This window comes from Pleurodeles waltl, chromosome 8 (assembly GCF_031143425.1).
Source record: "Pleurodeles waltl isolate 20211129_DDA chromosome 8, aPleWal1.hap1.20221129, whole genome shotgun sequence".
NCBI classification, from domain to species: domain Eukaryota; kingdom Metazoa; phylum Chordata; class Amphibia; order Caudata; family Salamandridae; genus Pleurodeles; species Pleurodeles waltl.
In genome coordinates, this window is record NC_090447.1 from 413,611,442 (window position 1) to 413,627,676 (window position 16,235).

At 41.0% G+C, this 16,235-nt stretch overlaps 1 protein-coding gene across 1 annotated transcript in view; it reads left to right on the forward strand.

Annotated features, from left to right (window-relative positions):
- Positions 1 to 6,545, forward strand: part of LOC138249990 (gamma-aminobutyric acid receptor subunit gamma-3) — a 1,617,745-nt gene extending 1,611,200 nt beyond the window's left edge. The window contains exon 6 of the mRNA XM_069204280.1: positions 4,225 to 6,545. Within this exon, the coding sequence (XP_069060381.1) occupies positions 4,225 to 4,503 (279 nt within the window). The 3' untranslated portion in view covers positions 4,504 to 6,545. The remainder of the gene's footprint in view (positions 1 to 4,224) is intronic.
- Positions 6,546 to 16,235: the final 9,690 nt, after the last annotated feature.

Genomic DNA, 16,235 nt, shown 5'->3' on the forward strand with positions numbered 1-16,235 from the left:
CCAATGACAATCCCTTAAGCACTTAATCACATTCTCTCACTGGGACCAGCGGCAAGAAGTCACAGGAAGCTCAGGGAACTAATAAGGGATGCTCGAACTTAGGGCCTGATTTCTACTTTTTTAGCGCTGCATTTACGCAAAAACGGTGCAAACTTACAAAATTAAATTATCTTTTGTAAGTTTGCTCCACTTTTGCGTAAAAAAATTATGCAAATGCAGCACTAAAAAAAGTATAAATCAGGACCTTAGTGCTCAACAAACACACATTAGCGTAATAAATGATTGTTCAACCAAGTGCTGTACTTTCAAGAAGAAAAATACTTTAAATCACACTATATCAAAACATTACACATACTAAATGAACAAGAAGCAACTTAGGGCCTGATTTAGATGTTGGAGGTAATGGTCCTGCTGTTGCCTTTTCAATTGAAAACCTGTCTGCCTCTGTGATGGTCCACCAGCCATCTTTAGAAGTTGGCAGTCCCATAGATAAAAGTCTGCATTCGAATCATCGTCTGCTCCAAGAAAGATCACCCGCGGCGTCATAGGGAATAGTGGCTGAGGGTGGAACCCCAGACACCCTTTCCACCGTGCAGTTTTGGATATGCCTTACTGCCATGAAAAAAGTGGCAATCCGACCTCCATGTTTTTAGATGGCATATTGGGGGAAATGAGGGTGAAGACTCACCTTTTTTCCACATTCCACCATTTTCTTCGACTGGACATGACTGGACAATATCTGCCATCGCTGCTGCCACTGACCCACGGAGAAAACACAAACCCCCCACATCGCCAGACTCGAAGGTAGGCGTGCCACATTGCCAGGTGTTCTGGGTGGGCACTGCATGAGAGGTCAGGCCAATAAAGACATGTACATGTCACAGTAATTTTTTTCATCACTGTGACATACAAATGTCAGGGACACAAGTGGATTAGACATGGATCGGGACACGCTGGTACACAACACATATCGCACACATACACAGCTGTCATTATGGTGCCGGTACTCATAGGAAAATGAATGCTGGCACCACAGTGACAATATATTCACATTTGTCAGCTGTATCCACATTGCCAGGGGACCGGTACCTGTAATGTTGTGTTGCGAGTTGTGTGTGAGTCAGTACATGTATGTTTGTGTGCAATGTGACTGGCTGGTTGAGGTGGAGGGAGCTGGAGTGGTTGACGTGGTCATGTCATTATGTGTGTCACTTGCATGTGAGACCTAGGTTGTTGTGTATGTGGTGTTGCTGGTAGACACATTCAGGTGAGTGTGATTGTTGTGTGGCTGGCTGATGATGTGTGTAGTTGTGCTGGTGTGAGTGTGTTTGTGTAGCTGAGTGTGCTGAGTGTGTAGTTGTGTTAGTTGTCATGGTTGTGTTGAATGTGGGTACAGTGTCAATTGTGTGTGCATGTTGTGTCATGGATGTATGTATGTCAATGTGTGTTTTCAGCATGCACACGTTGTGCTGTGTTCGAATGCCAATGTGTATTGTGTGAATGTGGTGTGTTGTGTAGTGTGTAGTGCAGGGCAGTTGTACGAAGTCCATTGGGATACGCTGCCATCTCCCTCCATCAGCAATCCGTCGCCATTCAATCCCCTTGCAGAACTGTGACATCTAAATAAGTTGTGTGGAACACAGTTCGCTTAATGTTTTTTTTGGGTCCGCCGTCAATGCAGCTTGGTGGTATAGCTCTAAAGATCTAAATCAGGCCCTTAGTTTCCTCCGTTCTTGAGGTTGTCTGCATCATTTCCTGCTAATGGCCCTGTTGCACCTCACATGACAGGTGGTTCTCTTGCAGGATCAGAGTCAAGCATAATGATGGTCTGATGTGTATTAATGCATACTCTCTCAATGTACACAGTTTCTATCACAGTTCACTTTACCTCACCAAGCAAGGCTTTTCAGTCCATGTTTAGGTCTGCATACTTGGAAGGCCAAGCTGCTCCTCCTATGCTTTCCCTCACTCCCAATTCTGAGAAAGCACAAGCCAATAGTTCTTCTCAGACTCTCGTCAGGTGGCATTGTCTGTAGGGAGGCAGCTGCTTTGTATCCTCTGCTGACTAGGGTTGTTTCTCAGGGAGAGACTGTTGTTGTGTGAGTGTACGAGGTCAATACTGGACAAACATTTCTCTTTATAAGCCCCAACCATGTTTCAGCATCCCCCCAAGTATCCGTAAGTTCAACCAGAACGCAACCTAATGCTTTATTGCTTGGCCACTACTCATGGTTGCATTTATCTATGCAACTATGGGCTTTGAAGATATTTTTTATATTTATGAAATACGTATCAGTCTTTTAATCTACTTACTCATCAACGGACTAACTTTGCTCCACTTTTCAATTGTAATAATTACTTATTCTTACAGGATGACTTGTGCTGGGCCTAGAGAAAGTCATTTTTCAAACAAAAATGTGTTGGCTGCCAGTTGTTGTGCACAAATCAAGGTCTATGTGAATACTTGGAACAACCGTGCGATAAAAATTGTGGAACTTAAGAATTGACTTTATTCTGAAAACTTATGTAACGGACTGCACATTATGCGTATTTCAGAGGTGTTTCCTATTTTTGGATTGCAAACTTTTGGTTAATGATTGATCTACAACCTAGTGGTAGCAGGGTGTTTTGATACCATGTGAGCAATGTTATTTATTACTGTTGATCACTATAGGTACTTGACCTGAAGTTTGGAAGTTTTAGATGACCGATTATTCAACCACAGCTACCAGATTGTTGTAAGTTTGTCTAGGAAAGCAGCCTCATCTCCATCTTGTACAGTAAGTCAGGCTTAGGGTATCAAAAAATGTATCCCACATATCTTCATTACTCTGAATCACTTACACGTACCAGACATCTACTAAGTAGGCTACTTCTCCAAAACGTAAGACATAGTTTTGGGATTTTATCAATAGGATCTGATAAGCGCATACAAGTGAAAATTTACAAAGTTGGTAGGTAAACTCCCACTCCAGTGACATAGTTAAAATTATCTAGTCACAACTATACATTTACAAAACAGTATGCTGCCAACTCCACGCCATCTGCTAACTCCATGATAGGAACAGCATTATACAGTCGGCTCAGTGAGAGAAAAGCAGGTGTGTGCCCCCCCCAGGTCACAGGACAAGTCTAGGACCTCACTCATATTAAGGAAGAGGCCTAGGCCTTTGCACACACTAGATGTGATGCAAGGGCCAATATCAAAAATCAGGAAAGTCGGAAACTCAGGGCAGGAGTACATAACTGCACATCATGCAGGGAACATTCCCGTCCTAATAGTCACATTTTGAAGAACCATGTGATGGTCATTAATGTACAATGGTAAAATGAATAGGTAAAGTACACTGCCTTCCCATCCACATTTGAGGATACATGATTTGGTGAAATACCAATAATGAAAATGCCTTGTTCTTCCTGGATTACTTATATATAAGCTCTCTATAGATCTGACCCACACGGTACCCATCTTTATGTACATAAACAATGGACTGCAGTTGTGGTCTATTAAATATGTCTGATTCATGTGTGCTCTATAACTTATATTAAAGAGTTCTTCTTCCCTGTTAAACGTGTTGATATAATGAAGGTGGGGTCAGTGATCTAGAAATACATTGTAACTTTCCTGGTCTGGATAGGGAAAATGGCATCAGTTGAAAAAATAATCTATAAACAATGCGTAACACAAACTGTATTCCCTCTTTTTGCTACTAAATATGTAGAATGTTCACGCCTCAAGTGTCAACATTGATCATTTGTTCATTCGACACCTGCTTCGAAAAGGACATTACTAGATTAAAGGTATTCGATGCACAGCTAAGTCAAGAGTTACTGTAAACAAATCACTAAGGGAAGTTTCTACATTAGCCTAATTGACATGGGACAGTAGGCAAAGAGCCATCACATACAAAACACATAACAGATTTAAAAACTGTGAGTCTAGGTTTTGCCTCCCATCATTAGCCACAGTTAAATAGTGATGGCACCTAGAGACAATGTAGATTTGTGGTGTTTTAGAAACTCTAAGAAAAGGTCTTGACAATGCCCCTTACCAGTTCTAGCCATCATGCTTGTATATTAACAATACAGCTTCATTTTTACGCTTTGACAGACCTGTTATTATTTTATGCAGATGTTCGATCTCTTATTGCTTCAACATGTTGACTACATTACAGGTAAAAGGGGTGTATGCTTTAACTTTGTTCTTTTTTGTTTTCCCTACAGAGATATTCTGTACTGGATATGGGGCCACCCCGCACAGTCATCACTTTGAACAATGCCATGTACTGGCAGGACCTTGAAGAGGCTTGTGGTTATGAGTGTTTAGATGGCAAAGACTGTCAAAGTTTCTTCTGCTGCTACGATGAATGTAAATCTGGCTCCTGGCGAAGAGGCCGGATTCACATAGACCTTTTAGAACTAGACACCTACTCCAGGGTGTTTTTCCCAACATCATTCCTACTGTTTAACCTCGTCTACTGGGTCGGATACCTATATCTTTAAAAGAGGCCCACTGTGGTGAAGGCGGCTTGGTTTTCTTGTAGAAATTCGAGAAGGACACTGGTGTTTTCACCTCAATTTACAAAGGTGGACACTCTTGGGAGCTATTGTGGTATCCAAAATTGAACTTTCAATGGGAAGCTGAAAAAAGGGAAGTGGATGAACTCTAATTGCTTCTAAACAAAAATTGAGTTGAAATACTATATTCTTACCAAATTCTACTAAGTTTATACGATAATCTGTACTTACGGGTGATTACCGAAAGTCTTGTTCAGATTTTAACTGTATCATTAAAAACTACTCTTCGCATAGTCCAGGCAAGGATGCAAGGTTCAGCTTAGGTTGTTTAGTTGCTTTATGATGCTTCACTTTTCACTGGGGTTCAACACACTTTCTGGTGCTCCCAGGTAATGGTATCATTACTCCTTGTCCTAAACCCAAGTCAAGCACCAGTTCTTTATGGTGCTAGAGTATGTGCTCTTTTCAAAATGGCAAGCTACTGCAACAAACTACTGAGTACTTTTATCCCACAGAAGCAATACCCTTTCCAATAACAATTATCCACTTGCACGCTTCAGCTCCTTCTACAGGTAGGGGCAGAAAGAAACACGGAGTCTTATCAAATCCAGTTCCTAATTAAGAAGGGGAAAGTCCTTCTTTTGCAAATGTCATGATTATGAAAATGTACTAGCCTACCTGTCTCGAAAGAAATGGGCGGGCAGGGGGGCAAATGTCAAGTACCATTCAAGGATTGTATGACACTATATTGAGGTCAACAATATTGACCTCCAATAATCTTGCAACCAGTACATCGCCTGCCACTACATCAAAATGTTAAGGATGTTATCGCTATTATTACCTCCATATTGTCTACCTTACCCTGTTCACTACTGTATTGATCTTTTATGTTAACCTCTACTTGCATTACAATATAGTGTTTTGGCGGGCAATTTAATGGATGCAACATTAATGTCATATTATATAACGTATGCAATATACTAGGTTTTAAACCTACATAAGAGGTGAAAATGTTTGGTCACCTGATCAGCGTCGATGAAAAAGAAATTTTGTGAAGTGCCCTAAAATTTAACTTTCTCTGTTTCTGATGTAGATGTGTGTGCTTTTTTCATGATTTTTTAAGTCGTGAATTCAAAAATAACCATTGTTTACAACCATTTCCGGGCAAAATGAGTTTTTATTTAAAAGTTAAGAAATGGTTTTCAACGTGGAGTAGTTCTTAGTTATTAGAATGTAGATGAGCCAACACAGATCGATGCCATCAATCTGACAAACATGATAATTGTGGTCAGAGATAGGCGCTTGAAAGGTTATAATGACTCACTCTTATCCAAGTGTTTTGCAGGTAATTCATTGCTGGCCTAAACTGAAGTCCAGAACCGCTAATCACACCTGTTTCTAATCCTGCTGTGCCTCCATGAATGATCCACCCTAAGTGCTCAATGAACTGACTGCGCTCTTTGTTGTTGTGCAGGCAGGTTGACTCGATGCACCTTGATGCATTTGTACTTGCTGAGACTGTTGGCGAGCGAGACAACTTATACTGACCTTCAACCAAGTGAGCATATCTAAACCAGAGTGTTCAGGGCAATGGACAAGCATTTGAAATCACAGATGTATTTTTGACCATTAATTTAAGGTTTTTCTTGGTTATATCATACACCGATTTTGCTTCCAGAATTACAGGAAAAGAATTTCATTTTTTCACTCCAATGTAAAAGGAAATTGTATTGCCAACTTTTGCAAGAGGACTAGTGTTACAAAACCGAAACAGAATCTTGCTAGCTATGAAAAACAACATCTGTGGGGTAGGCTGTGTTCTCATTCTCAGTTATAACTAGTCAACAACAGTAAAGCTCGGGGAGGAAAAAACACAGGAGGCAAACCCACCCACATTTCAATCCGCAGTGAAAATAACACAATCTATTTGATTGTTCACACATTACATGCGCGCGCACACACACACTCACCCACACACACACACTTTTGCAGCCTCTATCTAGAGACTTCCAGCATAGTAATAGCAGAAAAGAAGAAGGATACGAAGGAGACGATTAGTGATATCCATTGTGTTACACCAGTATTTTGTGAGCACTGTAGTTGTGCCAAAAGGATCTCAATTTAACGTGTGTTTCAGAGTCAAAGACCACTAGGTAAATAATCCATATGCTGTTTTTGTCAGGCTGATGAGATATCAGTAGTAAGTAATCAACACAGTAATGGCATGTGGAAATGCTCAGGATGAATCTACCTACCATGTAGGATTAATGTTGTGAGAAAAGCATATAGCTTTCAGAATTCACGTATTGCTAATTACTGATAATGTTGAGTTCTGCTTCAATTCCGAGACTAGCACGTCCCTAGAGGTAAGTCTATCCTAGGTGCTCCCAATCTAAGATTATTGAGGTTCTTCCTAGTCTGTCTGACCCACCAGAATTGATAACACTATCATCAATACCCAGAAAAGCACTGCACATACACTGTCTACAAATAGGCCATCAGGATTAAGGTCCACCTATTCTTATCTAATGCTTGTTGAAGGCAGACGGTCACAAAAAGCCTGGTCACTATCGGGTCTGAATTGGACCTGACCATCTGCAATATTCTTCAGTCTTTGAGTTTTTCGACTTTGGTACATCCCTGAGGAAGGGCCACTGCAGGATCAGTCTCATCCTGAGAGGAAAATTCCTTCCCTTCCTTCCTCCTCCTTGGACAGACAATCCAAAAAGACCTGTCCTGTGAGCAGCTCGCCTGCAAGCTGTTTTCTGTTTACCGACTGATCTGGTGCTCCTCTCCGGATTCTTATATATCTTTCACACAATTTACTAAGTGAAGGACCACACTCAATCAATGGTCTACAGGCACAATCAGTTAAACTCTACTGATGGCTAACCAGTGACTTTCACCTTTTCACCTCACATTAATTGGGCCGTTTTTTGCAACCTCTAGCAGTGGCTTCTAAGAATGTTGCAGATACATTGAACTTGCTGCAAGATGATTTTCAATGCTGTCCATATATTATAAGTTAGACAGCCCTGCGCACATAGGGGCATATTTATCCAAATTTGCGTAGCCCTTGGGCAATGCAAGTTAACGCAAGGGCAGCACAAAACCTAGATGAGATTTACCAAGCCACACAAGTCCTTGCCTTACATTACTCTGCCCCAGGGAAGTGTTCCATGGGTGGAGCAGTGGTGTTCCCGTGCATCCGCCCATGGATTTTGGTGCCATCCCAAATTTAACATGAATAGTAGACTTGGGAATGTGTCAAAATGCTATGCCAAATATATTTATTCTACTCATTTTTTTTCCTATTTCTACATGTGCTGCATTGTGTATCACATGCAGAAAGATGAAAAAGCCCCAAAGGATTGTTTTAGTGCAGGAAGGTGTCTCTTCCTGCACAAAACAATCCATCCTACATTGGCGCTAGGCAGCCAAAAGTGTGCCAACACAAGGAAAGGGCAGGAATGCACTTTATCTTGATAGATACTGCACACTCCTGCCCTCTCCCTTTCGCACAGTGCAGCAACGTACCCTGCTGAGTTTCATAGCATGAAAAAATGATAAGTATAGCCCATAATGTCCTCTTAGAAAAACATTTGTAAATATGAATGTCATAACAGAGACAGTCTGCCCATTTCAAAAGTAGAGTATGGACTTAACCGTCCCACAAATACTCACTGAGTTACTGGGAAGGGTAGTTCCTTTTTACTCAAAGGGTACATGTTCTTCACACAATCACATAAACCCTCTGATATACAACTCCAGAGAGCAATGAACACTTTTATTTACAGAAGCTGGTTCACTTTTAGGGCCAGATGTAGGTAGATATGGTTTTGCGACTCGCAATTTGCGAGTCACAAAACCATATGCAGAATGGTGTCCATGACACCATCTGTGATTCGCAAGTGGGTCGCAGAGACCCACCTCATTAATATTAATGAGGTGGGTCGCAATTTGCGACCCCCTTGCGATTCCCTGCACTCACAGGGATGGTGGCCTGCTGGAGACAGCAGACCACCATGTCTGTGACTGCTTTTTAAATAAAGCAGTTTTTTTTATTAATTTTTTTATTGCAGCCCGTTTTCCTTAAAGGAAAACGAGTTGCAATACAAACGAAAAAATTAAACCATTTGGTTTCATTTTTCAGAGTAGGCAGTGGTCCATTGGACCACTGCCTGCTCTGAAAAAATATTTTTGGCGACATTCACAAAGGGGAATGGGTCCCATGGGGAACCCTTCCCTTTTGCGAATGAGTTAGCACCCACTTCACATGGGTGATAACTGCGAATTGCTTTGCGACCGCGTTCGCGGTCACAAAGCAATTCTGCATCGCGGTGCGAATCGCAAATAGGAAGGGAACACCCCTTCTTATTTGCGAGTTGGTACCGACTCGCTATATGGGAATCTGCATCACAATCGGTTCCTACATCTGGCTACCAAATGAGGGTACATTTCAGCAAATACTGTCCATAGGTAGATTGTTTTATTTGCACAGAGTTTCAGGAGACCTTGCCATTGTGCATGCAAGACAAGTGCTGAAAGTGATCAGCAAGAACTAAAAGGGCATATTAGCAACTGCCCTGTTTTATGTCCAACTTTTAACATTTCTGAGGTAGCATCCAACAGAAATGTCCCTCAAAGAGTTTGAATACATGCCATTTTGCGACCAAATAAACAGCCGGTATTGCGTTTTCTGCAACTGGCCTTTCGAACAATGGGAAGCTCATCCAGTGTTCAAACGTCACACAACTTCCACTTTAAATAAATATTGTTTTTTCCGACTTAATTCCACTTTCCTTTGGGGTAGACTAACGAGTCCATTGCTGCAATTCCAAAAGCCTACAGAGCTGTTTAATACATTCCGAAATCTGTCCCTGAGAGACTGACATCTTTGATTCACTAGAAAGACAGTGATCTTTCCTCAGAGTCCAGTGAGATTATACCTACAAATCCATGAAAATTGGAGATTGACACTACATACGCATTGTCCCATTCCAGTGGAGCAAAATGTCAAAACGCATATTTTTTTATATTTTTCCGCAATGTGAATGATTTTACCTTCTTGATAAATGGCTTACGCCACCAGAAAATATCTTGCCATACCGCTTCCTTTTCATAACTGAAAGGGACTTACTCTTCCACTTAAGTAAAGAGCACAGATGAGTAAATTCCTCCATAATGATTGTAAATATACGCAAGACTATGAGTTTGTGGGTTTACGGGGTGCCAAGGTGACATTTTGTTAATCTCTTTTGTTGAAGTTATGTAAAATGCAAATTAAAATGAAATGAGTAATGTTTTAGTATGCCTAACGTCCATTTTGCACTATTGTTTAGCGCCAAAAGCATCCTAACATCCCATGTTGGTGCAAGGACACATTCTGCACTAAAACAGTGCAGACTTGCACATGCTAAACAGCTCCTCGTATTCTGTCCCTACATGTTTTCCTCGTGTGTCCACAATAAGATTTTTACCAGAACAAAGTCTCAATTAAGCAACATGACAAAATGGCACAATCTCAGGCATTTTGCATAACAACTGTAACTCGAAATGTTGGAAATTAGGAAAGGTGACGCCAGAGTACACAGAATTTCACCTGGTCCTACATTTAACTTTATTTTTTTACTAGAAACTGCTGTGGAAAGTACACTTTCCTGTGTCTTATTAGAGATATTTTCAACCACAACAGGACTGAGGCCCATAGAAAATGTCTGCAGAGCCTCATTATTGGGATCAGGGAATTTCCAGTTATTGTAACACAATATGATGGTCATGCTATCACCTGGCAAAAAGACTGTGTTCTAAATATCGTTTACTAAAGTATTGCATTATAGAAGTTAATAACAACAGACCTGCACCCAACGGAACAATATTTATGTAAACTATAGTAAGGTCACAATATTTACGTTTGCTGATGTGTCTATGAAATTCTGGCATACAACCGGAATTTCCACCTGCACACAGAATTGGAACTTCGTGTGCCAACAGGTTTATGAATTACACTCTATATTAGTGTGTGTCAATCTCTCTATAACTGAAGCATACTCAGCAGACCAGACAATACAAATGTACACTTCACCAAATTAAGTCAGTCGAACACCAGTGTTGAAGTGACTCATTCTGCAGCCTTGAAACACAATATAGTTAATGTAGCATCACAATGAGCTCTCTTTAAGGTAACAAGGCCAGTGATTTGCTCCTAAACAAAAGCCATTGAGTGGAACACCGCCTCAGATGCTTTGATGGAAAGCTTGAGCTTCTTCTACCTGTCCCTTGTCGGATGACATGTCGATTGTTCTAGGGCACGGCCAAATTAGAAACCAAAATCAGTCATGGAAAAACTAACATTGGCCAAGCCAATAGTTCTCATCTTTGAGTCTTATCGACTTTGCTAATGTTTTTTAGACATTATTGGAACCTGGTTAAACAAATGTCAAGCATTTCTCCCATCACCTTTTGTGCATTTGATGTAATGCCCTATGAAGGCAAGAGTGTGCCCAGACGACAGCCACGTATTCACTGTGCCACTGGAACCAAGTTGTACTGACATAGAACAAAAGCTTTAACTTTTACAGGAAGTCTGACAATAAACATGTAATATCAAGAAAAGTTTGGACTTCCATTCCTTATTTAAGACCAGGCTCTTTGTTCACCTTTCATTTATGTCTCTTTCTATTTGTCAATTTGGAGTACCTGTTAATTTCTCTAAGGCTTACCTTTCATAGTATGTTTAGTAGTTCTACAATAGTATTGCTAATGTACTTCAAAATGCTGTTCACAAACCTACAGGACCTATTCACAAACTGCATTTTGTTCCCCTCTAGTAGTACTGCAATAGTACTAAAGTGCTACAGAGGGACATTCACAAATCTGTGAGTGTAAATCTTCACATCTGGTCCTCCTATTTTTCTGTGGAAAAGTCCATACACATGGGAGGAACAGCAAAAAAAAGGGGCATACTACTAAATGGGAAGGTTATTGGGAGGATTAAGGAAGGGTTTAAGAGGTGTGAGAGAGGAGCTTAGGAAGGGACCTGCCCTCACCCACAAAAGAGTATGGCCCATATTTATACTTTTTAATGCAAAACTGCGCTAGCCTAGATGTGCGTCAAAAAGTTTAACGCGGGCTACCACCATTCCAACGCACCAGCCGGGCACCTAATTTATGGAATGATAGTAGCCGGTGCTGCAGCCTGGTTAGCGTCAAAATAAATGACGCTAACCGGGCAGTGGAGGCGTAGGGAAGGATGGGGGTTGTGCGCCAAAGAATGGTGCAAGTCAGGTTAGAGTCAAAAATATAGACTCTAACCTGACTAGCATAATTTTTTGACACACAACCCCCATGGAAATGACTCCTGTCTTAGCAAAGATAGGAGTTATGCCTTCCTGCCCAATGGCCATGCCCAAGGGACTTCTGTCCCTTGTGCATAGGCATTAGGCAGAGTGGCATGTAGGGGGGCCCAAATTAGGCCGCCCATGCCACTTAAAAAAAAGAAAAATACTTACCTCTACTTACCGTAGATGGGTCCCCACATTCATGGGTGTCCTCCAGGGGTGGGCGAGGGTGGCAGGGGGTGTCCCTGGGGGCAGGGAAGGGCCCCAGTGGACTGCTTCCATGGTCGGAGACCATGAAAATGAGCCCATAGGTCCCTTAACGCCTGCCATGACCCAGGCATTAAACCGGTTTAGAGTCATTTTTCAAGGCCCTCCCATCCCGTGCTTAATTTTTGCATGAGAGTATAAATAAGGGCCTTAGAGTCATTTTTTGCCCTGGAATGCCTACCTTGCATCTCATTAACGCAAGGTAGGTTTCAATGGTAAAACAATGACTGAAACTCCATAAATTTGGCGCTAGACGGTTCTAGCGCCAAAGTATAAATATGGAGTTAAGTTTGTGCCTGATTTGCGTAAAAAAAAATGATGCAAATCCAGCACAAACAGAGTATAAATATGCCCCTATGTCCCTTGCATTCTCAAAATGGACTTCTATTGTTATTACAGCCATGAAGAGACACAACTGTAAATTACTCCAGTTCAAAGCTGGAGTAGGTCCAGCACCACACGTGACCAACCACTGGTACTATAACACCCTCCTATTGAAAATAATGGAGATAGTGATTTAAAATAAACCCCCATTAGAAATAATGTTAATGTATATGGAGGGTGTTGCGGTATCAATAGTTGGCCATGTGTGATGTCGGACTTAGTACTGTTTCTATTTTGACAGTAGTAACTTACAGTTGTAAATTTGGCTCCACCCCTTTTTCAGTGGGTGAAATCATATAAGTCTACACTTTTGAGTTTTTCCCCTTCAATTTTGGGAACAGCTCAAAATAGTAACATTTCTCAAAGGTGAAGGAGTAAAATTGCACATCTAGCTTACAAATGTAATCTACCTTTGTGAATAGCCCTCAGTTTTTAATCATCTTTACTACCAATCTTTTTATTAGTGTTCCAGGAAGCAGCTAATCACTTACACTGTATGAAAGAAGAAAACTGGCTATGGAAGTAATGTTCTGTGGTTTGTTTTGATGTTCTGTGTTTTGATTTTGATTAAAGTATCAGTGATGCATTGGCATCATATAATTCCATAAACATTACATAAATTATCAATTCTAATGAGAACATTGGAATGTTGGGAGCTCCATTGTAGACAATGTTGTAGCTCAGGGCTTCGAATGGCTGGTATAAGCCTTCTGCTCCAACATTCCAATATTTTTCTTCCTGTTTCTCCATTTTTAATTTAGAACATTCAGCCTTCAGTGGGTGGAATGCTCTAATAGCCTTTGAGCCCTTGTGCCTCAAGATATGCCGGATGTTAAAGGTCCTCACCTTCGATATAGACCCTCACTTGTGGCTCCAGCCTATAACTGGAGTTCAGGACCATTAATAACCAGTATAGTCCTCTGCAGTGGGGTATAAGATAAGGCTTAATAGATGGTGCTAAAAGGCACACAAGTACTGTTGTATGTAATTCTGTGGCCCATTCTAGTGCATATGCTAGTACAAAAGTGCACATGCTCATAATTCATATTATTATTAAGGCATGCCTGATTAGCACAGTATTCATCACTACATATACGCACTATTATTTTGCTGGGCAGACATGAATTGTTTTATGCATCCACCCATCTTAAAATGGCACACATATGCTGTTTATAACCGATTACGCATTTATGAGACTATGAAATAATACTATAGCAGTATTCCTGTACATACCCTTCCATGTCTTCTTCAGTCAGCCGAGAATGTCCTACTCCCTCCTATGAAAAGTATAAAGAAGGTGCAGCCTTTTCTATGTGTACTTACTGTACATACATTTCACATCAATATTCCAATCTTATTCCCAATTTAGATATTTTTGGTACCAATTGACAGAGGGATGTAAGAATGCATACACATTTTAAGGTCTTGTTTTACTGTTGGGTTGCTTAATATTACCACAAACATTACTTGCACCGAATACAAATGCATGCAGTCTTCCTTACTTTGCAAACCACTGACAGGGTGTGTCTTTACAAGTTAACAACTGCCCCGATATGAACCTCTGGGCTACTTTTTTTCAGCTATCTAATTTGTTAAGAGGGAGGACATTTTTATTTTGATACCAGGCCTTTTTCCTGTCCCAGCCTGACCCTAAAACTGGTGGGAGTGTAAAGAGAATGGTGTCTTTGATGAATTCAGAGCAATGGGAAATAGCTTGCAAATCATCATTAAACATGAGCTGGGCACCTTGCATTGCAACATACGGGTTTCCCTTGTTTAAATTTAAATCTGATACATTATGAAAGTCATTCATGTTCTACAGAAATGTTTATTTGTTTGGAGTTTAGCTCATGACCCAAAGGCACACTCGTAATAAATCAAATCCAGAGTCATTCCAGTGAGGGAACAACTATTTGCCCAGGTTGCAGCATACAGAAACAAGGGAAAGCTCCCAGTGCAGTGTGTGTTTTTTCTGCTCTAGTAAAGGGGAACAGGCTGTGAAAGTGGTGTACAAAAAACCTTCCCTGCAAAGCAGTTCAACATGTCTGCAGACATTGTGTTGAAAAGCTGTACTGGATGTGGGACAGCGCCGATTGTGAAGTTGTGGAGGTACTTTTTCAATATCACAAATGCAACTTTGAAGCAACTGGAGGAGCCCAAATGTGCCTGATGCACTGCTCAACGAACTAACAGCAGAATCTAGTTTGTACTTGGCAACATGTCACAGAGCAACATACTGGGGGCAGCTCAGACATAGGGTTGTCACCTTTACCACCGAAAATGCTGGCCATTTGTTTATATTTTAAGATTCTGCAAAGGTCCAGACATTATACTTAAATAGAACTTTAAATAAAGTCATCTGTATTCATTTTTAGCATAGCTTGTCTGTCTTTGTGTACTTTAATTATCAGTCTGGGCCACTTAGATAGCACAAGAACATATTTTAAAGTGCTTTCTTCTTACCTTTACTGCTTAACTATGTACACATAAGGGAAAATATAGTGTTTTGTGGGTGATTTTCCGAATGTTTTCATTGACTGGGATAATAAAATACTGGTCATGCAAAAAAACAACCAGATGGCACCCCTAGTCAGACATGAGGGAGATGGCAAGCATGGGGATCTTAATATTCATTTGAATCAGGAATCAAGTTCTGCCAGCAAGGGTAACACTAGCAGCGGTACCCAGAAGAGCAGTGCTAGCATTAACTCTATTAGAGGAAGTTGGGGTTAAAGGGCAATGTGATAAACACTGAGTGGTGTATGTAGGAAGGAACTATTTTGCTTGTTGGGCTGGTATTCATTCGTCCTTAAGTGGATCAGAATAAACAGGCAAAATGCAGTCACTCACAATAAAGATTACCAATAGATGATGTGGACTGACTCACTGTCACATAATGCATGCGGTGATATGAAGAAAAAAGTGTGAATGACACTTGAACAGACCAATGATTGAAGAGGGCCGATCTTAAGCCACTGCATGTATGTTTGCACGTATTTGTTGCCCAAGGCACACACCTTTTTGGAGTTTTTAGAAACATGAGGCTGGAGAAACAATTACAGCTCTCTTTCTAAGCCAGACCTAAAAAGTAGTACCCTACATGGCAATAGTTTTCTGTGAGGGAGCCCCAGGACATACTTAGTATTGCTGTATAGACAAGCAGTGAGGTGCAGGATGTAGAGAGTTAGTTCCAGTCCTCTCACTCCTAGGCAAGAAGCAGCATGAAGCAGAACAACACAGCAGATAAACAGAAAAGTGATAGTCCCTCCTGACAACACAGCAGTCCTTCTTCCCAGTAGAGCGTCCTCAGTCCAGAAGTGTTCTAAGTATACATTGTCAGAGGCCCTGTAGTTATACCCAAAATTACCTTTGATGTAGGGATAACTTCACAAGAATTCTCTGAAGTGCACAAAGCTCCCCTTCAACACTACCCTGGCTCCAGACTACCAATATGGGGTAATCAGCCCTTTGCATCAGGCCAAAACACTGCCTATTCAGATATAAGTGTGAACTACCACCGCCTCTACCTGCCCAGGATGACTATCAGTGTGGAGATGATTGCAGCTGTATCTCCTGTCATATCCTTCTGAGGCTGTCTGGAAAAAATGCACAAATGTAGCTGCCATCTAAACCCAGATGTGTATTCAGTGAAATGCTAAGGCACAGAATGGTTAAAGTAAGAAAATGCAACTTTCTAACAGTGGCATTTTTAGATCTGCAATTTAA